Genomic DNA, 27,409 nt, shown 5'->3' with positions numbered 1-27,409 from the left:
GATTAACACACTGCATGGTCAAAACTCCATTTTCCATTCTAATGAAAGCAGAGTTCCTGTAATTCATGGAGTAGACAGTTGATCCCTAGTGTTATGTCATTCATTAGAATAAGTCCTGCCTGCCACCCATTTGTGCCCGCTGTGGGTTTCAGGGGTTAGATAGAAAAGACAGCAAAAATCTCTCTCGGTGTGTCTGTTCCCAAGGCTACATCTTTTCAGTTAGGTACTGAAAGGTTCTTCTCAGGTCAGATTGTTTACTGAATTGATCCCCCAAGACCTAGTCCCTTATAGTATTATTTCTTAATAATTCTTTATCCAAATTGACTTAGCCAGTGCACCATCCAGTCATCGGAGCCAAGCAGTAGTGAAATATTTCTTTTCTTGCCAAGTCTATTGGAAATAAAGCATAAGCTTCCAATAGTCTGAGGTTTCCCGTTTGTTGTTTGTTCTCAGTACCTAAAATAAAAACAGCAAATTATCCCAGTCATATAGTAGGCACTCAGTAAAAATATAGCTTAACTAATTGAAATTATAGAGGGTCTGACATATGCCAGGAATGTAGTTATCATAGCTCAAAATCTGCTCTATAAGATACCTTGAACAAGCAGACATGAGATGCAGGTCCAGGAAAATATTTCTTATGTAATATTGCTTAAACTTTTTTTTGCCAACTATCTGAATTCAACAATCCAGTTTCTTTAGTAACATGGGAGTAAATGCCTCCTTCTAAAAGGTAAGACTAAACATTTGGGAGATATCTATTTAAATGCACAAGACCAGAGAAATGACGACAGTCTGAAAATAAGTATTTCCTACGTATATATCTGTAACTGAAAGGAGTTTATAAATTCTCCGAAGTTAATTTATAAGTGAGTTTGTAAATGAATACTTAGAATTCAATCATCAGTCTTTTATCGATAGTTTGTTCATAAGCTGACTTTCTTAATATCTTCAAAAATACTATTTGGGACATGTAATCATTTAAGTATTATATGTAAAAGGACTATACTTCAACTCATATCAGAGACCTAAAAGAAAATGTAAATGATTATTTCCCAATTGCTTCTTTTGAATAATTTCCCTTAGTGTTAACAAATCCCCTAACAGATGACATTTATTCAATGCCTTTGGGACTTCCTCAGGACAAGGGGACACTTACATAATCCTGAGTGGAAAGATGATATCACCTGTGGTAAAAGCCTCAGTGTGTTTGGGGGAGGCCATAGACAATTCTCTCGACATTAGGCAGTCCCTACGGACCTTGAAAATAGCCCCCGCCCCGTCATTGGCAGGTTAGAAACACTTGGGGCTCAACTTGGGCACCAAGATGACCAGTTTCCTGCAGTTGCAATGTCATTCATGAGGTATTTATTGAAGCCATTTACAGCACATGGTGTAGATCAACCTGTGCAGGGCTATGGGAGGTTGCCAAAAAGTTGCTCAAAATATTGTTGAAAAAACAGTGCTAATATTCCTCAAAATGTGAATATACAGTATCATTATTTATCAGACACTTAGAACCTCTGGAAATATTGGCCTTGGGCGTGGAGGTATTGACAAACATTTGGGTTTGTCTTTCATCTTACCATTAGTCTTTGGGTTTCCTATCTTATTCTTATTTCCTGCTTCTTCTCCCCACTCCATCCTCCCTTTCAGGTTGCACAAATCATCTTCAATTTTTTTCTAATATTTAAAGTTTTATTTTACTAAAGTTAGGTCTTTAACACAGCTAAAATTAATTTTTGATGGATGTACTGTGTATTTGAAATGAGGATCTAATTTTGTTTTCTTCTAGACATGAACCATCAATTATGCCAGTTTCATTTACTATAAATAAGCCATACTCTCTTCCCATGGAGAATGGACTGACTGCCGCTATCACATTACATATGTACATGAATGGGCACAAGAATGGCTGAAGAGTCAGTGGAATAGAATAGCGAATCCAACATTTATATATGTATATGTATAAATTTATACATGTAGGTATATTTTTGAATTTCCATTCTCTATTTTTTTACACTGACTAGTTTGTCCATTCTTGTGTTACTGCCAAACTACTTTATATTTAACTTTAATGTCTGATTTGGAAAGGTCCCTCTCACTATTTTTCTTTTTCAAAATGTATGTATTCTTCCATAAGAACTTGAAAAAATGATTTCGATAGTTACAAAATGATACAGAATGATACAGTTGAGATTTGAGATTGTCATTGCATTATACTCGTAATGTGGGAAGGATTTAATTTTTTTTAATTTTATTTATTTTATTGTTGGCTACATTGGGTCTTCGTTGCTGTGCGCAGGCTTCTCATTGTGGTGGCTTCTCTTGTTGCGGAGCACCGGCTCTAGGCGCACGGGCTTCAGTAGTTGTGGCTCGCGGGCTCTAGAGCGCAGGCTCAATAATTGTGGCGCACGGGCTTAGTTGCTCTGTGGCATGTGGGATATTCCTGGACCAGGGCTCGAACCCGTGTTCCTTGCATTGGCAGGTGGATTCCTAACCACTGCGCCCCCAGGGAGGCATAATTTTTTTTAATTTGAAGGTTTCTAATAAATCTCTTTTATCAAATCTTGTTATTAAACTTTGATAAAGTTTATAATTTCTTTAGGTACTATACCTTTCTTATTATATTTTTAATCCAGTTTAATCAATTTTAATGCCATTTACATTTATAATTAGTTTTTAATACAGAGGAGAGCAGTTAGCCTTTGTATGTTTATGTTATATGTAACCATCTTAGAAGTTTCTTATTAGCTCAAACCATGTTAGTACAATGTCATGTTTCTTAGGTGTGCAGCCATGTAATCTTCACGTAAAGATTTTTTAATGTCCTCATTTCTAATATTTAAGCCACATATTTCATTTTCTTATTATATTATTAGACCCGCTATAGTGAGTTTAATTACAATAATGTTACTAGCCAGAATCCCTTTTTTGTTCCGGGTTTTCATAAGAATACATCAGTGTTTCTTCATTCAATATAATGTTTTGGCGTATAATCTTTTTTATGTTTAGCTATTCTTTTTTTTTTAATATTATTTTTATTTTTTGGCTGTGTCGGATCTTAGTTGTGGGCACGGGATCTTTTGTTGTGGCACGCGGGCTTAGTTGCCCCGTGGCATGTGGGATCTTAGTTCCCCAACTAGAGATTGAACCAGCATCCCCTGCCTTGTAAAGAGGATTATTTTCTTTTTTTTTTTTTCTTGCGGTACGCGGGCCTCTCACTGCTGTGGCCTCTCCCGTTGCGGAGCACAGGCTCCGGACGCGCAGGCTCAGGAGCCATGGCTCACGGGCCCAGCCGCTCCGCGGCATGTGGGATCTTCCCGGACCCGGGCACAAACCCGTGTCCCCTGCATCGGCAGGCGGACTCTTAACCACTGCGCCACCAGGGAAGCCCTAAAGAGGATTCTTAACCACTGGACCACCAGGAAAGTCCCTAACTTTTCTTTTTTTAATTCATATTTTACTGAGAGTTTTGCTGCTGAATTCTTACAAATGCCTGTTTATTATTTATTTTTATAATCATATTATTTTATCATTTAATTTGTCTTAAGTATATGAGACTTATTAATGATAATCTGTCTTGCATTTCTGAAATTAACCTTATTTGCTCATAATGATAGCTTATTATTCTTTTAGTACAATGCTGGATTCAGTGTTCTAAGGTATTATTTTAACTAGAATTTTTGCATCTGAATTCATTAATGATTTTGACTTATAATTTCCTTTCTGTGCTAATTCAGGTTTTTGTGTATAGCCTGTGCTGGCTTCTAAAAAATGAACTATCTATGGTCTATAATTATTAGACTAACAGAATTTATGTGTTCTTGATTGTTCAGTAGAACTTCAAGTGTAAACTATCTGGACATGGTGACCTTTTAAAAAGTAGACTTCCAGTTTAGTTCATGTTTGGTCAGGTCCATTTCTTCCCTTACCCTTGGTCAAATTTGATAACGTATATATTCCTAGGAAATCACCCATTTCCTTGTAATTTTCAAATATATTTCCATTTAATGTGGCATGTATTTATTTTTTCTTTAATCGCATTTGCCCAAGATTTGCCAGTTTTATTCATTATTTTAAAGAACTAGCTCTTGCTTTTATTTATCCTTCTTTCATCTACTTTTTGTCTTAAATTGGCTCCTTATGGTGTCCAGGACTATAGTGAGGTGAGTGAGGGGTGCCAAAAAATTCAGTAGTCAAGAGAAACTATATTTTAATGCAATATTTTAAAAACCAAAATTAATGCAAAAAATCCATAATAGATCTAAATTTTAAATAAAGACAGCATCACTATTACTGATTTTTCCTTTTTGCCTCAGGCTCCAACATGGCTCAACACAGCGCTGCTTCTTAGGTCATTTATTTTCAGGCTTGAAGAAAGCCTTTCAAAGTGTGGAAATTGTAGACCATTCTCTGTTCTCTATGACTGTGAAACACCTCTTAGGCATCTGTGCTATCTTTTTTTAGTGGACATTTATTAAGAGTCTTGTAAGACATACCACTGATGGATACAAAGGTGCCCCCAAAGGCTTAAATTCTAGAAGAAAGACATATGTACAAATGTGGAAAGTTGAGGTGACATTAGAGAAAAAAATTCAGAGAAGAAGTTATCTGAAAATATCAGGCTTACAATTTTAATGCTTCTGGAATAACAGCTAAAATCCAGCAGGTGGTGGAATAAAATGAGTTACAGTGCAGTTTAGCTTACGTATTTTCCTAGTCAGAGATGTAATTTTACAGAGAAAGTGATAATTACATATTTACATTTTTATTAACCTATTCATGAATTTTCCATTGTATCTTTAATTTTTACAAATCAGAATGTATGTATCAAAAGATTAAAGATTTTTAACCACCTTATATCCTTTCTAGGTACATGGCAGTATATAAACAAACACAAGAAAAGCTCTCGTTTAAAATAGGTCCAGGAATTCAATTTAAGACAAAAGAAAACAAAAAACCAGAGGCAAACCCTCCTACAAGATGATTATCTTAAGCTATCAAGTTTTAGTAAAAAATGAGGCACTAATATTAGGCACCTTAGCTAGAATTATTATTGTAAGATTAAGATTATTGTATTCTCTTTCAGTGCTTGTGTGACCTATTTTCTCCTGTTCAGAAAATTTTCAAATCTAATACAATTGATCTGAATGTCTGTATAATGTACCTTTCATATATATCTTTATTCATTATGAATAATGATAGCAATCTTGTATGTAGTAAAACATATCAGAATGATTTTTTAACATGAATCCAAATTTAGGTTCAAATGCCTTGCTGTAAGTCACAGAATTCATCAATATTCAAACCAATATGAGATCTCCAAATCCAGGTCCTGCTTTTTATCATGCTCTATCATCTAACAGTGTCATCACAGGATGGAGATGAATTCAGACAGTTGATAAACAACCTATGTTGACCTAACTAGGACCTGCAGAATTCTAAAAAGAAGTAAAAGATTGAATGACTGTCCCTGAGGAATTTACAATCTAATGGGATTAACAGTAGTAATAATTATACTTTACTGCTAATAATTAAAAAAAAATACATGTAACTAACAAATATTTAAACAAATATATAGCCATACATTATGGACTAAAATACTATTCTGTCTAAAAACTGAGTGCATTTAATTTGATTTACAAGTGTCTGAGTGCCTACTAGGTGCGAGGTATTATATTAGATACTCAAATATTTTTTCATACTAAATTTATAATCTAATAGTATGACCTACTTTAGGTTAATTTGCCAACTCTAAGATTATGAAAAGATAGCTAATAAAATAGCATACGTTATTTCTAAGTTGGATTTTTAAAAATAAAATAACCTAATATTAAATTACAAACGTTAAACTGATTTTCATTACCAATGAGTATTAGCTTTGGGATTTTTCAGTTCTTGAAATAAGGCAAGTTTGGGATGTGATCTTGTTAACTATAGCAAAATGTTTCCTACTCTTACTTATTGGAGCTTATTCACATGGAAAACTAAATAACTGTTGAATTAAAAACATTTGCCCCGTCTCTCCCCCAAATCTCACAATCCTTTTTAAAATGTATTTATTTATTTATTTAAATTTTGTTGAAGTATAGTTGATTTACAATGTTGTGTTAATTTTGTACAGAAAAGTGACTCAGTTATACATATATATATTCTTTTTCATATTCTTTTCCATTATGGTTTGTCACAAGATATTGAATATAGTTCCCTGTGCTATACAATAGGACCTTGCTGTTTATCCATCCTGTGTATAATAGTTTGCCTCTACTAATCCCAAACTCCCAGTTCTTTTCTCCCTACCCCTCTTCCCCCTTGGCAACCACAAGTCTGTTCTGTATATCTGTGAGTCTCTTTTTGTTTCATAGATATGTTGATTTGTGTCATATTTTAGATTCCACATATAAGTGTTATCATATGGTATTTGTCTTTCTCTTTCTGACTTTACTTAGTATGATAATCTTTAGGTCTATCCACGTTGCTGCAAATGATATTATTTCATTCTTTTTTATGGCTGAGTAATAGTCCAGCGCGCGCGCACGCGCGCGCGCGTGCGCGCGCACACACACACACACACACACACACACCACATCTTCTTTATCCATTCATCTGTCAGTGGACATTAGGTTGTTTCTATGTCTTGGCTCTTGTGAATAGTGCTGCTGTGAACATAGGGGTGTATGTATCTTTTTGAATTATATTTTTTTCTGAGTATATGCCCAGGAGTGGGGTTGCTGGGTCATATGGCAACTCTGTTTTTAGTTTTTTGAGGGCCCTCCATACTGTTTTCCATAGTGGCTGCACCAATTTACATTCCCACCAACAGTGGAGGAGGGTTCCCTTTTCTCCACACCCTCTCCAGCACTTGTTATTTGTAGACTTTTTAATCATGGCCATTCTGGCTGGCGTAAATCTCACAATCCTTTATTTTCATGGAGCTACTGGTGTCTTATCTCTTTTTCAGTCTTCTTTTCCATCCCCCATTCACAGCTCTTCTCTTCACGCTCTAGCTTTGGGCAGTTTCATCCATTCTCATACTTGTAGTGACTCCTAAACCAACATCCGTAAACTTGACCTTTCTTGACTCTAGCATTTCTAATTAACCTCTAAACATTTCTTTCTTCTATGTATATTTCACCTAAAATTCATCCACTGAAACCAAATTCATCATCTTGCCTTCTTAAAACTAGCATCATCTTCCAAAACTCTTATTTGTGTTGGTGTGATACGAGTGTCACATACGCTTTTACAGATTGTACTCTGAACAAAAGGACTCAGCTGAGGGTTGAGCAGGAGCTGAAACTACACTCTGTTCACAAGTGGTGCACTTGGGTGCAGGGCTGCATCAGCCTTAAGCCTTTAGTACTTCCTCCACCAAGAGAGGATGCCTTCGTCTAGTTCACACAAAGGTGGCATATGTGATGTTGGAGGCCCTGAGTATCAACACCTTTTTCTTCTAGTCACCTATTTCAGAAACTCAGACTCTCCATTCATTCTTCCCTCCTTTAGTCCCCCAAATGTAATATGTTGTATTTATCCCTTTCTGTTCTGCACACTGCTGGGAGCCCAGTGCAGCCCAATGCCTCATTCCTGAACTGTTCTAACAACCTTTTCATTTAACTCTTCCTTTTTGTCCTTCACCCTGATACAGAGTACCCTTCATTAAAGCATAGTTTTGTCATTTCATTGCTCAAAAACTTCACGGTCCCTTATTGCCTGTAAAGAACAAACTCTTCAGCCTGTCATTCTTCAACCAGCCATGGTCTAAAATATGTATGGTGCCTTGTGCAGTATCTTGTGTATTGTAATCACTCAGTAAATCTTTATTAAATTATTTAAGATCTCCTGTGATATATTTCCAATGCCCACCTTCCACTTAGGTCCAACTAGTCCCCTGTGTGTGCCCTAGGCACCACTGTGAACTACTTTATATTTACAGAACTGGTACCCAACTGCCCTGTCTTTATCACCTTGGTGTTGCTGAGCCGTTCACCTGGGACATTATCCATGCTCAGTCTCGCAAAGGCTATTTCTCTCTGTAGACTTTCCTTGTCCTGTTGCTGTCCTTGTTGTCCCTTCCTTCCTTTAGACTGAATGACATCTTTATTATGGCTCACTTATTCTGTTTTCTTGTTTTAAAGTCACTTTTAGTTTGTCCCTTCCACAAGATGTTAAGCTTCTTGAGGATAACAAGTCTTTCTTACTTGTCTTTGCCTCCTCTTGTGCCCCAAGTTCAATGAGGGATATATAGATATTCAAAAATGTTTGTTAATTGAAAACCATCACCTCACCCAGTTTTAAATATGCACAAAAGACAGGTTGACTAACGATTCAGCTTTTCAGAAGAGAGGTACCATTACTTAAAGACAGAAAGGAAAAGAGATTATCTAGGAGACTGTTGTTTTTAAATTTTTTCCTGATAGCAGTGAGACAAAAGTAAGAACAAATTTTGATATCATTGGGATTAATATGTGAAACGTGATTGAAATAACTTATTCCACATTTTTTTTTCGTAGAAAGATACTGAATTCCAGGAGCATGAAGGGATTCTGTGTCCAGATTTTCTTTCAGTTGCCCAGATCACCGAAATGCTAGCAGAGGATATAGATGGAGTTCAACAGTAAGTACTTCAATATTACAACCAATTATGGAACAGTTCTAGTTCTGCATCTATAAATGGTCATGATATGTTATTACACATTTTAAACCTATTTCCAAAATATTTGTTATTATATTTTGCACAGATATATATATCCGGACTGTGGAACACAAAAATTCTCAAACAACTGACTTGTTTCCACTGCTCAGCAGTCTTCTTTATGGGAGAAATGGATTTCAACCAACTTGCTAATCTTAACAGAGAATAGGGATTTATTGTTAAAAGCAGCCATTAGCATATGCCATCTTCTTTTCTCTTTCATTTGTAAAACTGTCAGTATGCACAAGAACCTTTAGGTCTTCTGTCTCATCATGACAAGAGTAAGATGTATTTTCTGTAATATTAATAGTGAATACATTTTATAATTTTGGAAATCCTGAATATTAGCCATCCACCTGTGATTTTTATTGGATATGAAGCTATGCTAAGTATTCTAATCTCATACATTTTGCTTAAATATGTGAATATAACTGAATTTATAGGTATCAGTTCTAATATACGTACATCCTATTCTTAAGGCCATTGATTTCTACAGTAGATCATTTACTTAGAACTCTAATATATACTCAGATATATCCACCACACAAATTCTGAAAAGATGTTTTTAGTAATCATTCATTTTAAAAATTATCTCACTCTAATAATGGAAGCCTGATCGGTTATAATGTGTGGAGTGTGGGGACAATGTGATGATGTTCTGGACTGTAATGTTCCAGGGTAAGATTTCTGTAGTCCAGTCATCTGGATGTAAGCCGGGCATTGTCGACCATAATGGGCAAATGGAAAATGACTTTGTCAGTGGTTATCATTTGCAAATCTTACAAATATTATGGAATAGAGGTGATTTACTGCTGAGAAGGAAATATATGACAGATGTACTTGCTGGAAGAGAGATTTGAGAAGGGAAGGCATATTAAGAGCAGGCAAATGACACTGACAGGCCTTTTCCTGAAATGCTCTTCACCTCTACTGCCTTCAAATCCTGCTAGAAATCCTGGTGATCTGTGATTTGGTCATACTACTTACTATCTGCATTTTTAGAAGTATTACTCAATTAACAATTTCACAGGTTTAAGAATTTTATGGTGATGTTACCATATTTATAGAAGTGAATGCTCATTGGGAATTCTTATTTTTTAGTGTCAGAATTGATTAGAAAAATGCATTTATTGTATTAATATCACTGATTAAGCTTCAGGTAACTATTATCTTCGATTTCTAGGTAACCCCAAATGTTTGTCATTGAAATGCAAAAAATAGGTATTTAAAACTAGGCAGGGGGCTTCCCTGGTGGCGCAGTGTTTGAGAGTCCGCCTGTTGATGCAGGGGACACGGGTTCGTGCCCCGGTCTGGGAAGATCCCACATGCCGCGGAGCAGTTGGGCCCGTGATCCGTGGCCTCTGAGCCTGCGCGTCCGGAGCCTGTGCTCCGCAACGGGAGAAGCCACAGCGGTGAGAGGCCCACGTACCGCAAAAAAAAAAAAAAAAAAAAAAAAAAAAAAAAAAAAAAAACTAGGCAGTTAGTAGATTAATACAATGTAAATGACATATATTTAATATAGTTTATAATTTATTTGTATTAAATAATAAATACAAGATGTTATATTAAATGCAGTTAATATTAAATAAAATTTATTGCAAACAAACGCTTTTTAGACTTGTGTATTTCTCATCACATCTTAAGTTGTACTGTGTATGACCATCTTTTGCAACAATCTTTTTCTCTTTTTCAATTACTGGCTCTCTTTTTTGTTAAATAGCTAAATTCTAAAAGTATTTTTAATCTGTAAGAGGTGAGGTCTAGAAGAAAGTAAATGATACAGAGGGTGATACAGAAGTTAGCTGCTGTATAGAAACAACCAGGTTTAACAGCAGGTTGACCTAAAAGGTCATTCTTTTAGGATGTGCCTATGACCATCTCATTAATAGAATTCATCTGAAGTAATCTCAAATTTTAGGGCATCGATTTTGGATAAATGACAACAGTTTTATGTCAGGAGCCATTTCTTTGAAAAGTAATTTTCTTGAGGTTTTTTACATGATTTTTGTAACAGTAATCCTGAATTATTTGTAGCCAGTCATTCATTTTCCATATAAAATAGCATTATTATAAATGGGGATTATACACCTTTCAAAATGACAGAAATATAATTGAGGTATCACGTCACCAAGTGGCAAAAGTATGCCAAAATCATACAGTCTACGAAGTTATAAACCTACTAAAATAAATTATGGGACATTAGCACATTTCCCTACCTTTAAAAATTTTGTTGCATAAAAGCAACCAACGAAATGAAACATTAAAGTATCATTAAAATATATTTCTGGAATACACTTCAAGCAAAGTTAAATGTCTGGATACATTTCTCATCATTTCCTAACTACTATCTATGATTCATGTTTTAATGTAACCCTGATTTTATTTACAGATCCACCCAAATCCCTTTTGAAAAAAGGATAGGGACTAAATTGAAAATAACTATTTAAACACAGAAGTAAGGTGGAGAGATCTTTTAATAACCTCTCTATAATTGGTTTCCATGAGCTGTTCAGCTCTTGCCTTAAGGCTTATTGCTGCATGTCATCATATTTAAAAAATAAAAGGCACTCCAATTTCAAGAGCAGGCAAGAATAATGTAATATTTTTACTGAAATTCTTGGTGAGACAAAGTAGGTAGTTACATCACCTATCACTATAGCAAAACTTCCTAAATCACTATTAAGCATCTTTCTCTTTCCTTACAGTCTCTCATGCTACATCTGTGACCATCTCTCCCCTCTCCCCTTTTCCATCTCCCTTTATTCACAGAGGAAAAGCTTACAGATTTACCAGTAAAATGCATGGAAACTTTGCATTCAAACCACAGCAGTGTCTTGCTCCTAATGCCTCCCTGCTTAGTTTCCTTTGGAGTGAAATAACTGAATGAAGAACAGAAATGTTAAATATTTAGCCTGCAGTTCAGGTTGAAGGTTAAGATTCAAATGGTACTATGGAAAGTGATAGAGGGGACATTAGGGAAAGAGCGAAGGTGGAGGAAACTTAAAGAGACTTCACCATATTATTCTTAGGCAATTGTCTATTAGTATATAGTTAAACATTGAAAAAATAAAAATGTAAAGCAAAGAACACATGCCACTATTCAGATCAGATATTTAATTAAAACAATAACATGCAGATGAAGAATACACTTAGAAGGAAGACTAACTTCTGTAAACAGAAGAAAATGTTAGGCAAAAGCTGATGATTAAAGAGGGCATTGATTTCATAAAATGAGATAAAAGAAGAGATTATAAAATATGTAAATTAAGAAGCTTTTAACACTAAGGCAAGAAACTAAGGTAAAGAATAAATCCAATATAGAACTTATCTTGCTGAAAATCAAGGCAGTAATGGAAAACAAATTTAAGAAAACATTCAAAATGCATATTAAAGCAATTGGAAGATGCTAGAATATACATCTAACTTACTGTATAAGAAAAAATACTTTAAAATAAAAGTTTGATAGAAGATAAAATAAGAAAATTTGCTGTTCAAAACTATGTATCAAACAAATATACTCTTATTGTAAATTGCCCCAAAAAAGCTTTGATTTAAATATTTTAATAGAATAAAACTTCATGTATTACCTCATCTCTGGGATAAAGAAAGTCACCTAGAGGAAAATTATCAGGCAGGCCTCAGACTTTTCCTTAGCAACATTAGGTAGCAGAAATCAGTAGAGTGAAAAGTAAGTAAATTTAGGGAGTCAAAAGAATATAATTCAGAATAAAATACTAATGGGGTTGTTTTAGTTAATCCATGTATTGGGTGAGGTAGTATTTTATTTTCTATGTGGATAGTCAATGCTGGCAGCTTCATTTTTGAAGAATTCATACTTCCCTCACTGATTTGAAATACTACCTCTGTCATATACCAATTTCCATATATATTGGGTCTGTTTCTGGGCTTTCTGTTCCATTGGCCTATTTGTTGACTCCATTAAAATACCACAAGTTTTTATTACTATAGACATTTTCCTACTGACTTTTACTTAAGAATAAATGGTATTATACATTAAACATTGGAAAATAAATCTTGCTGACTGATATCCAGTGCAAATGGAAGATGCCTGGCTAGTGAGGTAACCTTCTTCCCCAGATTGCCTCCCCATTCATTTCTGCATCTACCATTTGATTTGTGTGCTTGACAAAATGTATCAGTTGGGATGCTTTTAATTGCATGTAACATAAAAAACTGATCATATTGACCTAAAAATAAAGAATATACACACATTTACACACACACGGACACACACACACGTGTATGTAAAATATCATATAACGGGACATTCAGAGATAGATTGACTCCAGGGTTGGTTGACTCAAGTCCTCAATAGTATCAAGAAGTAAGGCTTAGTCGTAGGACTGATTTTTCTTATGGTTATAAAATAACTGCCAGCAGCAGCCAAAGCTACTTACTTAACTCTTCTGATTTTTGTTCCACAGAAGAAAATGACCCTTACCGTTAGTTATGAATTAACTAGAACAATTTAGGAGAGTGTTCACTGTAGATCAAAAATTATTATAGAGAATGCCATATACCGAAAGGCATTATATGGCATTATGAGAGGGAGATGAGAAGCATGACTGGCTGAAAAGACTCAGATCTCACTTTGGGTGTTGGGGTCTACGCAGTAAATGAAATGTATGTTAGAGAGTGAGTTAAACGCAACATCAGCTTTATTTATTCCCAGACTTGTTTAATCTTGCTGTATTCATTATTCTGATTGTGTAATTTATTTCAGTATTGTAAATAATAAGGACTCTTTTTTTGTAAGTGGCAGTATAAAGTTGTCACACACACACACACACACACACACACACACACACACAAACACACATACACACATACAGACATTCCCTCAGAAATCACATATAAGCATCTAGGAAATACCAATTCCATTTCTACTAACAAGGAGATGCTGAAAGCACAGACCACAAACTGTGAGGATGCCCACCAGAAACACTGTAGATCAAGCAGAAGTGCAGGAGAAATTACAAGGAGGATGTACATAGTGGAAGATCTGAGAATAAGCTTAAAAATATACTTATTCTCCCAGGTGAGGAGAAAACCCTGAAGTGCCATTTCAAGAACCCTTGTTTGCAATAGCAAGACCAGAATACACAGGCTTAGAGCAGATACTTTCCATGTTTACAAGAAATAGATTGTTTATGTGATAGTGAAGAGAACCTATTCTACTTTTTCCCTTTTCCCCACTAACTGAAAAAAAGAATAAAAACTAGAATAATTGACAAAATTATATCATATAGAAAACATCTTGTAATATGGCCAGGTTTGAGCATTAAGCAAGGAGGCTACATACAAAGACACTGCAAGAAAAAAATTGAAGAATAGAAAAAAGAAATGGCAGGCAAAGAAAATACACCAGAAGAATATGGCCACGAACAAACAAAAAATGATCAAATATTTACCATGAGTTAAGAACACTTACGAAGCAATCACAAGAGCATAAGACAGATACAAAAATTCAAGGTAGAGATAAGGAAAGGTGATGAAACATTTTTTAAAGAAGTAGAAAAGGAGAGATCTTGCAGAGGTGAAAGTTATAAGCAGCCCAAGGGAGAATTAACACTGCTGAAAACACAAGAGACATAGAAGACAGTAACAAGAAAAGCATATAAAATGAAAAGGAAATTGACTTAAAATTTTTTTGAAGTTCAAAGAGAAAATTACAGTTATAGAAAAAAATGAGTAAAATATACATAATTGGAATTCTTTAAAAAAGAAAGCAGAATGAGTATTTAACAATCTAGTTCCAGAACATTGTCAGAAATAAAAGAAACTTGATTGTATACATGGAAAAACACATTGAATTTGAGGGAAAAGGAAAACGAAAAGTTAACTATACTTCAAAGATAAAATGAAGAGAGAGGGGAGGAGAAAAAGATTTAGAAGAAGTAGAGAAAGAAGACCAATAAGAGTTTGCACGCATGCTCGCTCTCTCGCTCTCTGTTTCTCTTTTGAATGCCATTTTTGACTTCAGCTTTTGATATAACCATGGATATTTTCAGATTATGAGCACTATAGAATTTTCATTCAAGAAAAATAACTGTTTTCAAAACTTAGAAAAGGAACTGTTCATTATTTAATCAATTTTAATATCTGGATTTTTCTTTTTGTTACAGGAAACTGGAAAAGTTTCTGAATTTCAGAAATCTTCAAACCTGTTTAAAGGAAGCCAGTCTACTAGATTATTATGTATCTGGATTTTTGTGGGCAAGAGGAATGGACTTTTCTGTTATTCAGTATTCAAAATTTATGACTTTGCTGGATATGTTACTTCATAATCTTAAAAGTAAGTACATTATTTTTTCTTTTTTAAGAAATGAAAATTTAGTCCACTGTCTAAATTAATCTTCTTTTGTCTAAATTAATGTTCTTCAGCAAAAGTTCCTAATTTTATTGTTTTTTAGCAAAAATATAGTTCATATCTTCATTAAGTTATAAAGCTTCAAATAATACTTAACAAGGCTAAAGTTCTCATAGTAATTAATTTGCCAAATATGTTACTTTCATTTTGAAATCTTATTAGTGCCATCCATCCCCAAAATGTCAAGTAGCTCAGATTTATCTAGATTTTTTTTCATTTTTTGAGCTGTTTTCATCTCATCTTACCTGTAATTATTATTGGAATATCTCAGGATTACTGTTAAGAGGAGGTACTTTGGTCAATATCAAAACCCCATGAAATAGACATTATTCACATACACTTATATTTTGTGACTTTTTTTCTTACATAAAATTGAAATGAGTTACTACAGGAAATTTGGAAATTCTTCCTTGGAGCAATTTAAAATGTGATGACTTTTGTTTGAGAATAAACAGAATTGCTACTTGGAAGGAGGAAAAGAAAGAAATCTATCGTTTATTTATTGCCGAGTCTGCACTAGGCAGTATGTTTGGTTCTAATCTTTAACATACATTATGGAATGCAGAGCAACTCCTGCAGGGGAGGTATTGTAATCACTATTTCAGAGTTGAGCAAGCAGTCCAGAGAACAAAGTTGCATAGCCGGGAAGTAGAAGAACTAGAACTTCAATCTTAGAGTATATAATCAAAAGACCTTGAGCACAATAAACGTAAAGGTGTTTCTGACTCAGTTGAAAGACATGCTTGTGTCTATGGGAGACAGCTTCCTTCCTTCCTTCCTCCCTCCCTCCTTCCTTCCCTCCCTTCCTCCCTTCCTCCCTTCCTCCCTTCCTCCCTTCCTCCCTTCCTTCCTTCCTTTCTTCCTTCCTCCTTCCTTCCTTCCTTTTTGTCTCTTCTTTTCTTTTTGGTTGTTTGCTTGTTTTTAGTTTCTTTTTTTTGAATTTGGACAGGTAGAAGACCTTGTCACCCCTGAGGAATTGTCACCATCATCCTAGTAAAATTTATGCATGGCTTTTGGTCACAAAAAGCTTATTCTGTTCTATGTATCAATTTCTAACTATATGGATGCAGGGGAAATATTAAGTGAGCTAGCAAAATTAGTAGAGAAGCCACTTCTGCCCCACATGTTCTTCCTGCTCCTCATCACCCATAACAAGGGAAGAATTGGTAGTTCTTGTATGTGAGGAGAAGAAATCACTATTTTCCTCCTCTACAAATAGGAGAATTTCATCTTTGCTTTTACTTAGGTATGGGTGCCATGTTAAACATAAATAACGGTACCAATAGAAGAAAAAAATAATTATAATTGATAATGAAAAAAATTGTATGATATTAACTGACTGATTTCAAATTATCCTGCACATAAGGACATAGCATAAAACTAACACAAGGGCTTCCCTGGTGGCGCAGTGGTTGAGAGTCCGCCTGCCGATGCAGGGGACACAGGTTCGTGCCCCTGTCCAGGAAGATCCCACATACCGCGGAGCGGCTAGGCCCGTGAGCCATGGCCGCTGAGCCTGCACGTCCGGAGCCTGTGCTCCACAACGGAAGAGGCCACAACAGTGAGAGGCCCGCGTACCACACACAAAAAAAAAAAAACACAAAAACTGAAGTCTCAGGTAGTTAGTCCTGAGAATTCAGTCTTTTCCAGTATTACAATTAAAAATACATATTTTATTAAGAGACCTGATAAATAATATAACATTGTTTCAGTTTCAGTTGTTGAACTACAACCTTCCAAAAAAGAATTCTTAGTATATCATCAAAAAGACAGACTTTGGCTGTTTTTTTCCTCATACACAAATATTTGTAGAATCTTTGAGTACTATATGTCTCGAAACATATTCTTTTAACACTGTTGCCGAAATTACTGGGCAGAGAACAATGTCAATATCAACTTGCATGGAAAATAATAATATTATTATTGCCAACAATAAGATGAAGTAGATATGGAGATTATACGGCAAAGACTTCAAATAGCTATTATAAAAGAACTTAAATGAAAAGTTATGCATATTGTTGAAACAAATGTTAAAATATAAAGAATCATGAAAGAAATGGAAGGTATAAAGAAGAAACATTAAAATTTTAGAACCAATTATACAGTGACCAAAATTTAAATCTCGCTGGATGGAATCAATAGCAGAATGGAGAAATCAGTGAACTTGAAGATAGAGCAATAGAAATTATCCAATCTGCACAATACAGAGGAAAAAAGACTGGCAAGCAAATGAACAAAACCTCAGGGACCTGTGGGGCAATGGAAGTTCTAATATACATATCATCAGAGTCCCAAAAGGAGAAAGACTACAGTGCTAAACAAACATTTGAAGAAGCAGTGGATGAAAACTTCCCAAATTTAGCAAAAGACATAAGCCTATAAATTCACGATGCTGACTTGGCCACAAACAGGGTAAACCAAAAGAAAAACAACATCAACTGACTGGATCTAATTGACATTCAGAGAACAGTACACCCCCAAACAATAGAGTAGTTATTCTTTTCAAGTGTGTATGGAACATTCACCAAGGTAGACTGTATCCTGGGTCATAAAACAACCTTAAATTTAAAATAATTGACTTACTTCACTCTGTATGACAGACTCTAGGTCCCTCCACCTCACTACAAATAACTCAATTTCGTTTCTTTTTATGGCTGAGTAATACTCCATTGTATATATGTGCCACATCTTCTTTATCCATTCATCTGTTGATGGACACTTAAGTTGCTTCCATGTCCTGGCTATTGTAAATAGCGCTGCAATGAACATTTTGGTACATGACTCTTTTTCAATTATGGTTTTCTCAGGGTATATTCCCAGTAGTGGGATTGCTGGGTCATATGGTGGTTCTATTTTTAGTTTTTTAAGGAACCTCCATACTATTCTCCATAGTGGCTGTATGAATTTACATTCCCACCAACAGTGAAAGAGGGTTCCCTTTTCTCTACACCCTCTCCAGCATTTATTGTTTGTAGGTTTTTTGATGATGGCCATTCTGATTGGTGTGAGGTGATACATCACTGTAGTTTTGATTTGCATTTCTCTAATGATTAATGATGTTGAGCATTCTTTCATGTGTTTGTTGACAATCTGTGTATCTTCTTTGGAGAAATGTCTATTTAGGTCTTCTGCCCATTTTTGGATTGGGTTGTTTGCTTTTTTGATATTGAGCTGCATGAGCTGCTTGTAAATTTTGGAGATTAATCCTTTGTCAGTTGGTTCATTTGCAAATATTTTCTCCCATTCTGAGGGTTGTCTTTTGGTCTTGTTTATGGTTTCCTTTGCTGTGCAAAAGCTTTTAAGTTTCATTATGTCCCATCTGTTTATTTTTGGTTTTATTTCCATTTCTCTAGGAGGTGGGTCAAAAAGGATCTCGCTGTGATTTATGTCATAGAGTGTTCTGCCTATGTTTTCCTCTAAGAGTTTTATAGTGTCTGGCCTTACATTTAGGTCTTTAATCCATTTTGAGTTTATTTTTGTGTATGGTGTTAGGGAGTGTTCTAATTTCATTCTTTTACATGTAGCTGTCCAGTTTTCCCAGCACCACTTATTGAAGAGGCTGTCTTTTCTCCACTGTATATTCTTGCCTCCTTTATCAAAGATAATGTGACCATATGTGTGTGGGTTTATCTCTGGGCTTTCTATCCTGTCCCATTGATCTATATTTCTGTTTTTGTGCCAGTACCATGCTGTCTTGATTACTGTAGCTTTGTACTATAGTCTGAAGTCAGGGAGCCTGATTCCTCCAGCTCCTTTTTTCTTTCTCAAGATTGCTTTGGCTATTTGGGGTCTTCTGTGTTTCCATACAAACTGTGAAATTTTTTGTTCTAGTTCTGTGAAAAAATGCCAGTGGTAGTTTGATAGGGATTGCATTGAATCTGTAGATTGCTTTGGGTAGTAGAGTCATTTTCACAATGTTGATTCTTCCAATCCAAGAACATGGTATATCTCTCCATCTATTTGTATCATCTTTAATTTCTTTCATCAGTGTCTTATAATTTTCTGCATACAGGTCTTTTGTCTCCTTAGGTAGGAGTGAAGCAAGTCACAAAGAGGAAAACAAATACTGTATGCTAACACATATATATATGGAATCTTATAAAAAAAAATGTTCACGAAGAACCTAGGGGCAAGACGGGAATAAAGACAGACCTACAGAGAATGGACTTGAGGATATGGGGAGAGGGAAGGGTAAGCTGGGACAAAGTGAGAGAGTGGCATGGACATATATACACTACCAAACGTAAAATAGATAGCTAGTGGGAAGCAGCCACATAGCACAGGGAGATCAGCTCGGTGCTTTGTGACCATCTAGAGGGGTGGGATAGGGAGGGTGGGAGGGAGGGAGATGCAAGAGGAAAGAGATATGGGGACATATGTATATGTATAACTGATTCACTTTGTTATAAAGCAGAAACTAACACACCATTGTAAAGCAGTTATAATACTGCAATAAAGATGTTTAAAAATAAATAAGTAAATAAAATAAAGTAATTGAAATTATACAAATATATTTTCTGACCATAATGGAATTAAGCAAGAAATTAACAATAGAAATATGTCAGGAAAGTCTCTGAACACTTGGATATTAAACAGCACAGTTCTTAACAGTCCATGAGTCAAAGAGAAAGTCTCAACAGGTATTAGAAAAGATTTTTAAGTGAATGATAATAAAACATGAAAATTTGTGTGATGCAGTTGAGCCGATGATAAGAGGGAAGTTTCTATCAGTAAATGCTTATATTAGAAAAGAATACAGTCTAAAATGAATACGCTTAAACTTTAGGAAGCCAGAAAAAAAGAACATGGATCAAGCAGAAAAGAAAGAAATAACAAACAGAAATCAATGAAATTGAAAACGGAAAACCAATGGAGAAAAATCAATGAAACAAAAATCAGGATCTTTGAAACGATCAATAAAATTGATAAGAAGCAAAACTAAGAAAAAAGATAGAAGGCACAGGTTATCATTATCAGATATAAAAAAAGGGTATCACTAAAGATCCTGCAGACATTTACAGAATATTAAGAGAATGTTAATTATATACATACATTAGAAAACAAAAAGGAACTGACCAATTCTCAAAAACCACAAACTAACAAAACTCACCCAAGATGAAATAGACAACCTGATATTCCCATAATGATTTAAGAAATTGAGTTAGTTGCTAAAAACTTTTGGAAAAACTTCTTCAGTCCCAGATGTTTTCAATGGAAAATTCTATTAAACATTTAATGAAGAAATACCACCAATTATACATAACCTCTTCCAGAAATAGTGGAGGAAAGAACTCTTCCTAACTCATTTTATGAGGCTAAAATTATCTTCATACCAAAACCTGACAAAGAGAGAGAAGAAGGAGAGGTGAGGGAGAGGGAGAAGAAAGAGAAGGAAAAGAAAAAGTAGAGGAAAGGTGGCGTAGTAGGGATAGGAGAAGGAGAAGAAATTACAGAGCAATATCCCTAATGAACATAAAAAACATTCCCAACAAAATGTCATCAAAATGAATCAGGCAATTTATAAAAAGAATAATATGCATGACCAGTTGGGCTTTATCCCAGAAATTCAATGCTGGTTCAGTATTGAAAATCTGATCAATGTAAATAGTTGAAAGAAGAAAAAAACACATGATCATGTAAATACATGCAGAGAAAGCATTTGACTAAATACAACATCCATTCAGTATGTTTTTAAAGTCAGAAAATTAAGAAAAGAAGTGATATTTGTCAACCTCATAAAAGACATCTACAAAAAAGCCACCATCATACTTAGTGGTAGAAAGACCAGATTCTTTCCCCATAAGATCAGGGTCAAGGTAAGAATGTCTTCTCTTACCACTCCTATTCAACATAAGAATAGGAGTCTTGGCAATAAGTGCAGTATGGTGAGAAAAAGAAATAAGATACATGCAGATTGGAAAGGAAGGAATCAAGCAGTCTCTGTTCTTAGATGAAATGTTGCTCTATATACAAAATTACACAGAATCAAAACAATTCCTAGAACTAATGAGTTTAGCAAATTTGCAGGAATAAGGTCAAAACACACAAGTCAGTTGTATTTCAGTATGCTAGCAATGTACATTGGTTACCAAAATTTTAACAGATAATATCATTTACAATAACTCAAAAAATAATAGAAGTACTTGAGTATAAATCTAACAAAATGTACGCAATCTGTATGCTAAAATGATGATAAAAGAAATAAAACCTAAACAAATGAAAAAACATACTGTGTCCTTGGATTAGAAGTCTCCACATGGTAAAGATGTCTTCTAGGGCTTCCCTGTTGGCACAGTGGTTGAGAGTCTGCCTGCTGATTCAGGGGACACGGGTTCGTGCCCCGGTTCGGGAAGATCCCACATGCTGTGGAGCGGCTGGGCCTCTGAGCCATGGCTGCTGAGCCTGCGCGTCCGGAGCCTGTGCTCCACAACAGGAGAAGCCACAACAGTGAGAGGCCTGCGTACCGCATAAAAAAAAAAAAAAAAAAAGATGTCTTCTAAATTGATCTGTAGATTTAATGCAGTATCAATCCAAATCCCAGCAGGATTATTTCTAGACATACTCATTGATTTTTTAAATTTATATGGAAACGCTAAGGACCTAAAACAGCTAAAAATTTTTTGAAAAATAAGAGTAAAGCTGCATCCGTCTTACCACTCAATTTAAGAATTACTATAAAGTTACAGTAATGAAGTCAGTGTGGAATTAGTGAAGAGATGAACACATAAATTGATGGAACAGAAGACAGAATTCAGAAATAGACTCACACAAAAATGGTCATCTGATTTTTTTATAAATATGCAAAAGCAATTCAGTGGAACCAGGTAGCCTTTTCAATAAATGTTGTTGGAACAACTGCTCATCTATTTTGAAAAAAATACACTTCAACCTGAACTTTCACTTGATACAATTAAATCTAAATGGCTCAGATATACATTTAAAATATAAAACTATAAATCTTTTAGAAGAAAACATAGGAGAAAATCTTCATGACCTTGGGTTATCAAGAAGTTGTTAGAAGTGAACCCCAAAACATGACCCATAAAAAAAATTGGATTTCATCAAATTTTAAAATTTTTGTTTTATGAACGTCATTGTTAAAAGAATGAAAAGACAAACTACAGACAGGGAAAAATATATTTGCAAATCACATATCTGAAAAAGGACTTGTAGTTGTAATATATAAAGAACTCTCAAAACTCAACAATAAGAAAACAAACAACCCTATTAAAAATGGACAAAGCCATGAAAACCCATAACTTATGTTTAACCATCAGACAAACCCAAATTGAGGAACGTTGTACAAAATATTTGACCAGTCCTTTTCAAACTGATAAGGTTATCAAAAACAAGAAAAGTCAGAGAAACTATCAATCTAGGGGAACCTCAGGAGACATGACTACCAAGTGTAATGTGGTATCCTGGATGTGATCCTGGAACAGAAAAAGGACACTTAGTAAAAATTAAGGAAATTGAATAAAATATGGGCTTTAGTTAATTGTAATATATAAAATTGGTTTATTAGTCGTAAATAAAGGTACCATGATAATGTTAGATGTTAAAAATAAGAGAAACTGTGTGGAGTGTGCAGGAATTCTCAATACTATTTTTGTAATTTTTCTATAAATATAAATCTTTTCCAAAATAAAGTTTATCTTATTTTAAAAATGGGCAAAGAATTTGAACAAACCCTTCACCAAAGAAGATATAAGGATAGCAAATAAACTCCTTAAAAGTTGTTCAACATCATTTGTCATTAGGGAAATATAAAATAAAACCACTATGACTAATATGTATAAAATAGATAACTAATAAGAAGCTTCTGTATAAAAAATAAAAAAAGAAAGATGTTCAAAGAAAAGAAAAACACCACTATGAAACCACTACACAACTATTAGAATGGCTAAACTAAAAAATACTGGCAATACCAAATGCTGACAAAGACACAGAGCACCTAGAACTCTTATGCTTTGCTTGTGGAAATGCAAAGTGGCACAGCCACTCTGGACAATAGTTGGCAGCATCTTATAAAATTATATCCCATCCATCCCACTCCTAGGCATTACTCTAAAGAAAGAAACACACACGTTCACCCAAAAGCCTGTGCACAAATGTTGTCTAGCAGCTCTATTCATAAGTGCTCAAAACTGAATGTCTATCAATAGATGAACAGGTAAACAAACTATGGTATATCCATACGATGGAGCACTACTCAGCAATAAAAGAGATTGAACCATGATACGACAATTTGGATCCGTCTCAGTAGCATCATACTGAGTTGAAGTCAGTCTCAAAAGATTGTATACTGTATCATTACATTTATGGGAAATCCTCAACAAGACACAACTATAGCAGTGGAGAACAAATCAGTGTTTGCCAGAGGCTGGGGTGAGAAGAGTACATAAAAGGATAGCATGAGGGAGTTTTTTGAGGTGATGTAACTGTTCTGTATCACAATTGTAGTGGTGGTTACATGATCTTTACAAGGGTTTAAGTTCATAGAACTGTACACCAAAAGGAAAAGTCAATTTCACTGTATAATTTTTAATAATATTTATGTATGAAAACAAAGATAAAAGATTTAGTGAAAGAAAATATATATGCTCTAACAAGAAATAGAAACTATGCAGAATAAACTTTTAAAAAAGTAATGTGCAAGCCCTATATGAAGAAGACTTCAAAGAATTTTAAAGCCACAAAGGAAGTTTTTTTGTTTTGTTTTGGTTTGGTTTTTTTGCGGTACGCGGGCCTCTCACTGTTGTGGCCTCTCCCATTGCGGAGCACAGGCTCCGGACGCGCAGGCTCAGCGGCCATGGCTCACGGGCCCAGCCGCTCCATGGCACGTGGGATCCTCCCGGACCGGGGCACAAACCCGCGTCCCCTGCATCGGCAGGCGGACTCTCAAGCACTGCGCCACCAGGGAAGCCCGGAAGTTTTTAACATTTGGAAAAAACTTACAATGTTCTTTGAAAGACCTAACATCATAAAAATGCTAAATCTCACCAAGTTAATTTATAATATGAATATGCCAATAAAAATGCCAACAGTTTTTTGTTAATGTTTTAGCCTAGAGGTGGGTTCCTAGGCAAGGTGATTCTAACAAAAAAAAATGTGGAAAATAAAAAAATAGAAATAGCCAGAAAAACTGTCTTTTAAAAGTGTAACAAGCTTTAGCGTATCTTAGTAGTAGTAGTACTAGTAGTAGTGTTACAAAATCTCAAGTATTTGGACACAGTGGTGAATCACTAAATAGACCAAAGGAACACAACAGAAAGCTAAGCAGTTGACCCAGTCACTGGAATTCAGTATTTGGTAAAATGGCATTTCAAATCTGTGGTGAAAAGATAATTATTCAATAAATAATACTGGGACAACTGGGTATCCACCAAGAAAAAAATAAAATGAAATTGGATTCAAACCTGTCTTTGTTTATAAACCAGAATACATCCAAATGGATCAAACCCTTAAATGTAAAATAAGTGGAGCCATAAAAATGTTAGAGAAAAACATGGGTTAATTTATTTATAGCCTTGGATGGGGAAGACCTTTATAATTAGGCTTCAAAATTCTGAAGCCGTAAAGACAAAGATAGTTAAATTTGATATATGAAAGCCAGAAGTCTGCAATGAAAAAATACCAGAATCAAAATAAAATAAGAATTAGAAACTGGGAAAAACATTGCATCTCAGACATCAACAAACAATTACGTTCTGTAATATAAAAAGAGCATGCAGAAGCAAGAAGAAAAAGACCAATAGTGCAATAGAAGAGTATGCCAAGGATATGACTAAAGAAATACAAATGATTCTTAAACAAATGAACAGTTCATCCTTAAGGATAATAAGAAAAATGTTAATTAAAACTATACAGAAATGTCATTTGTCATATATCAAATTGACAAAACTGTGAAATGTTGGTAGCATTCTCAGCTGTTAAAGCTGTAAGAAAACAAGTATTCTCTATATGTTTAATGGAAGTAAAAACCCCTTGTGGAATGTGGGTTAGCAGCTGTCTATCAAATTTACAAATGTATTGTCTCTTTGACAAATGTATTGTCTCTTCCTAGCAATCCAACTTTTGGGAATTTATCCTATATATCCACTGGCACACGTGTAACCTGACATGTATGTAAAGTCATTACTTGCAGTAATGTTTGAAAAAGCAAAAGATTAGACACATAAACTGAAAACATCAGTGTGAATTCTTGTTTAACTTAATAGATACACAGATGAATAGTTGTATAGTTAAGTGTAAACACGTATATACACATACTTCTTAGATCTGTTCACAAGGAGGGCCAAAAAGCAATGACATCCAGTGGCAGTGAGCATACCACCCAGGACCCAGTTCTTGGATTATAATTTCATTCTCCAAGAAAAGGAACCAGGACTCTTTAGAAAAATGGCTGATTGTAGACCTAGAGCAGGGAACATAAAAGGTGAGCCTGGGAGTTTCTTGTAGTGGCCAAAAGAAAGTGCCAAAAAACACTGATGGGGGTTTGTCAAGAATGATGGGGGTATGTCAAAGAATTAGAGAAGCCAACTGAAAAAGCTCCCAGTGCCCAGTTAAAATAATTTGAATGAAATAACATAGTATTGAATTATAATCCAAAGTATAAAATTAACATCCATGAATCCATACTGATGGAAATTAATGACTGAATAAATAATTAACTGGGGTAAAAGAGACAAATCTCCCATGTAAAATTCCCAATAATTTATGCAGATACTTCACCCACAACAAGTTGAACACCATTCGCCACCCCTTAAGTGAGGGCTGCAAACCTCCTTCCAAAGCGGACAGTATGGAAAAGGGGAAAAATAGTAACTTTATAGTAGAGAAGCCTGACAGATACAACCTCAGCCAGGTGACTAAGGCTAACACCACTAGTGATGAGCCAGGTTAAATAGCAATACCCTAGATATAATGTGATGAGAATGGCACTGTAGTCTTCCTGTCCAAAACATTTAACCCCTGTCTAATCATGACAGAAGTATCAGATAAACCCAAATTTAAGAACATACGACAAAATATCTGACCAGTACTTCTCAAAACTGTCAAAGCCTTTAAAAACAAGGAAAGGGCTTCCCTGGTGGCGCAGTGGTTGAGAGTCCGCCTGCCAATGCAGGGGACACGGGTTCGTGCCCCGGTCCAGGAAGATCCCACATGCCGCGGAACGGCTGGGCCTGTGAGCCATGGCCGCTGAGCCTGCGTGTCCGGAGCCTGTGCTCCGCAGCGGGAGAGGCCACAGCGGTGAGAGGCCCAAGTACTGTAAAAAAAAAAAAAAAAAAAAAAAACAAGGAAAATCTGAGAAACTGTACTGTCTAAGGAGACGTGACGACTAAATGTAATGTGTCCTGGAGGGGATCCTGGGACAGAAAAAAAGGCTTTAATCAAAACTAAAGGGGGATTTCCCTGGTGGCACAGTGGTTGAGATTCTGCCTGCCGATGCAGGGGACACGGGTTCGTGCCCTGGTCCGGGAAGATCCCACATGCCGCGGAGCGGCTGGGCCCGTGAGCCATGGCTGCTGAGCCTGCGCGTCCGGAGCCTGTGCTCTGCAACGGGAGAGGCCACAGCAGTGAGAGGCCCGCGTACCACAAAAAAAAAAAAAAAAAAAAAAAAAAACTAAAGAAGTCCAAAGGGTGAACTTAAATAATAATATATCACTATTTGCTCATTAGGTGTGTCAAATGTACCATAGCTATATTAACAATGGGGGAAACTGTGTATGAGGTATATGGGGAGTCTCCGTGATATTCTTGAAACTTTTCTGTAAATCTAAAACTACTCCAAAATTAAAACTTTACCTGTAGGGAGTAGCCTATCCCTAAATTGGAATACTGTGCAGCAGTAAAAAAGGAAAGAATGAGGAAGGTTTTCTAGGTATCATATGTTGTTACTGAGTAGAGTAAGGTGTAGAATTGTATTCTTTTGTTTATAAAACAGACAGGATTAGTATTTATCTATGTCTTTATTTGTTATATATACAAAGAAATGCTGGAAGAATACAGAAAAAGCTAATAAAATTTTCTGTGCAAAGGGTGTAGGAACTGGGCACATGGACAACAGGACTGGAGGAAGGCTTCTCACAATACATCTTCACATATATTTTTTGAACCATGTGAATATGTCATCTATGAATTAAATTGTAAAAAGAAATACATGACATGAACAGTCTTAAGCTTTGCAACCTCTGAGCTGAGAATTCACAAACTAGAAACAGAATAAAGGAAAGTAGAAAAATTTCATGGATCTCACATTACAAGTTTGACAAGAGATTTCCATTTTAAACGTTTTCCATAACATAACTTATGAATAT

General features: G+C 35.3%; 1 protein-coding gene across 2 annotated transcripts in view; it reads left to right on the top strand.

The window, feature by feature from the left end:
- The window catches only part of CABCOCO1 (ciliary associated calcium binding coiled-coil 1), a 128,272-nt gene that overhangs the window by 2,163 nt on the left and 98,700 nt on the right, over window positions 1-27,409 (top strand). For both annotated transcript variants that reach the window (XM_060034942.1, XM_060034943.1), the window contains exons 2-3: window positions 8,517-8,620; window positions 14,845-15,014. In XM_060034942.1, coding sequence (XP_059890925.1) covers window positions 8,517-8,620; window positions 14,845-15,014 — 274 coding nt within the window. The remainder of the gene's footprint in view (window positions 1-8,516; window positions 8,621-14,844; window positions 15,015-27,409) is intronic.

Source organism: Delphinus delphis, chromosome 16 (genome assembly GCF_949987515.2).
Source record: "Delphinus delphis chromosome 16, mDelDel1.2, whole genome shotgun sequence".
In the NCBI taxonomy this organism is placed as follows: domain Eukaryota; kingdom Metazoa; phylum Chordata; class Mammalia; order Artiodactyla; family Delphinidae; genus Delphinus; species Delphinus delphis.
This window is presented reverse-complemented; position numbering and strand designations above follow the sequence as displayed.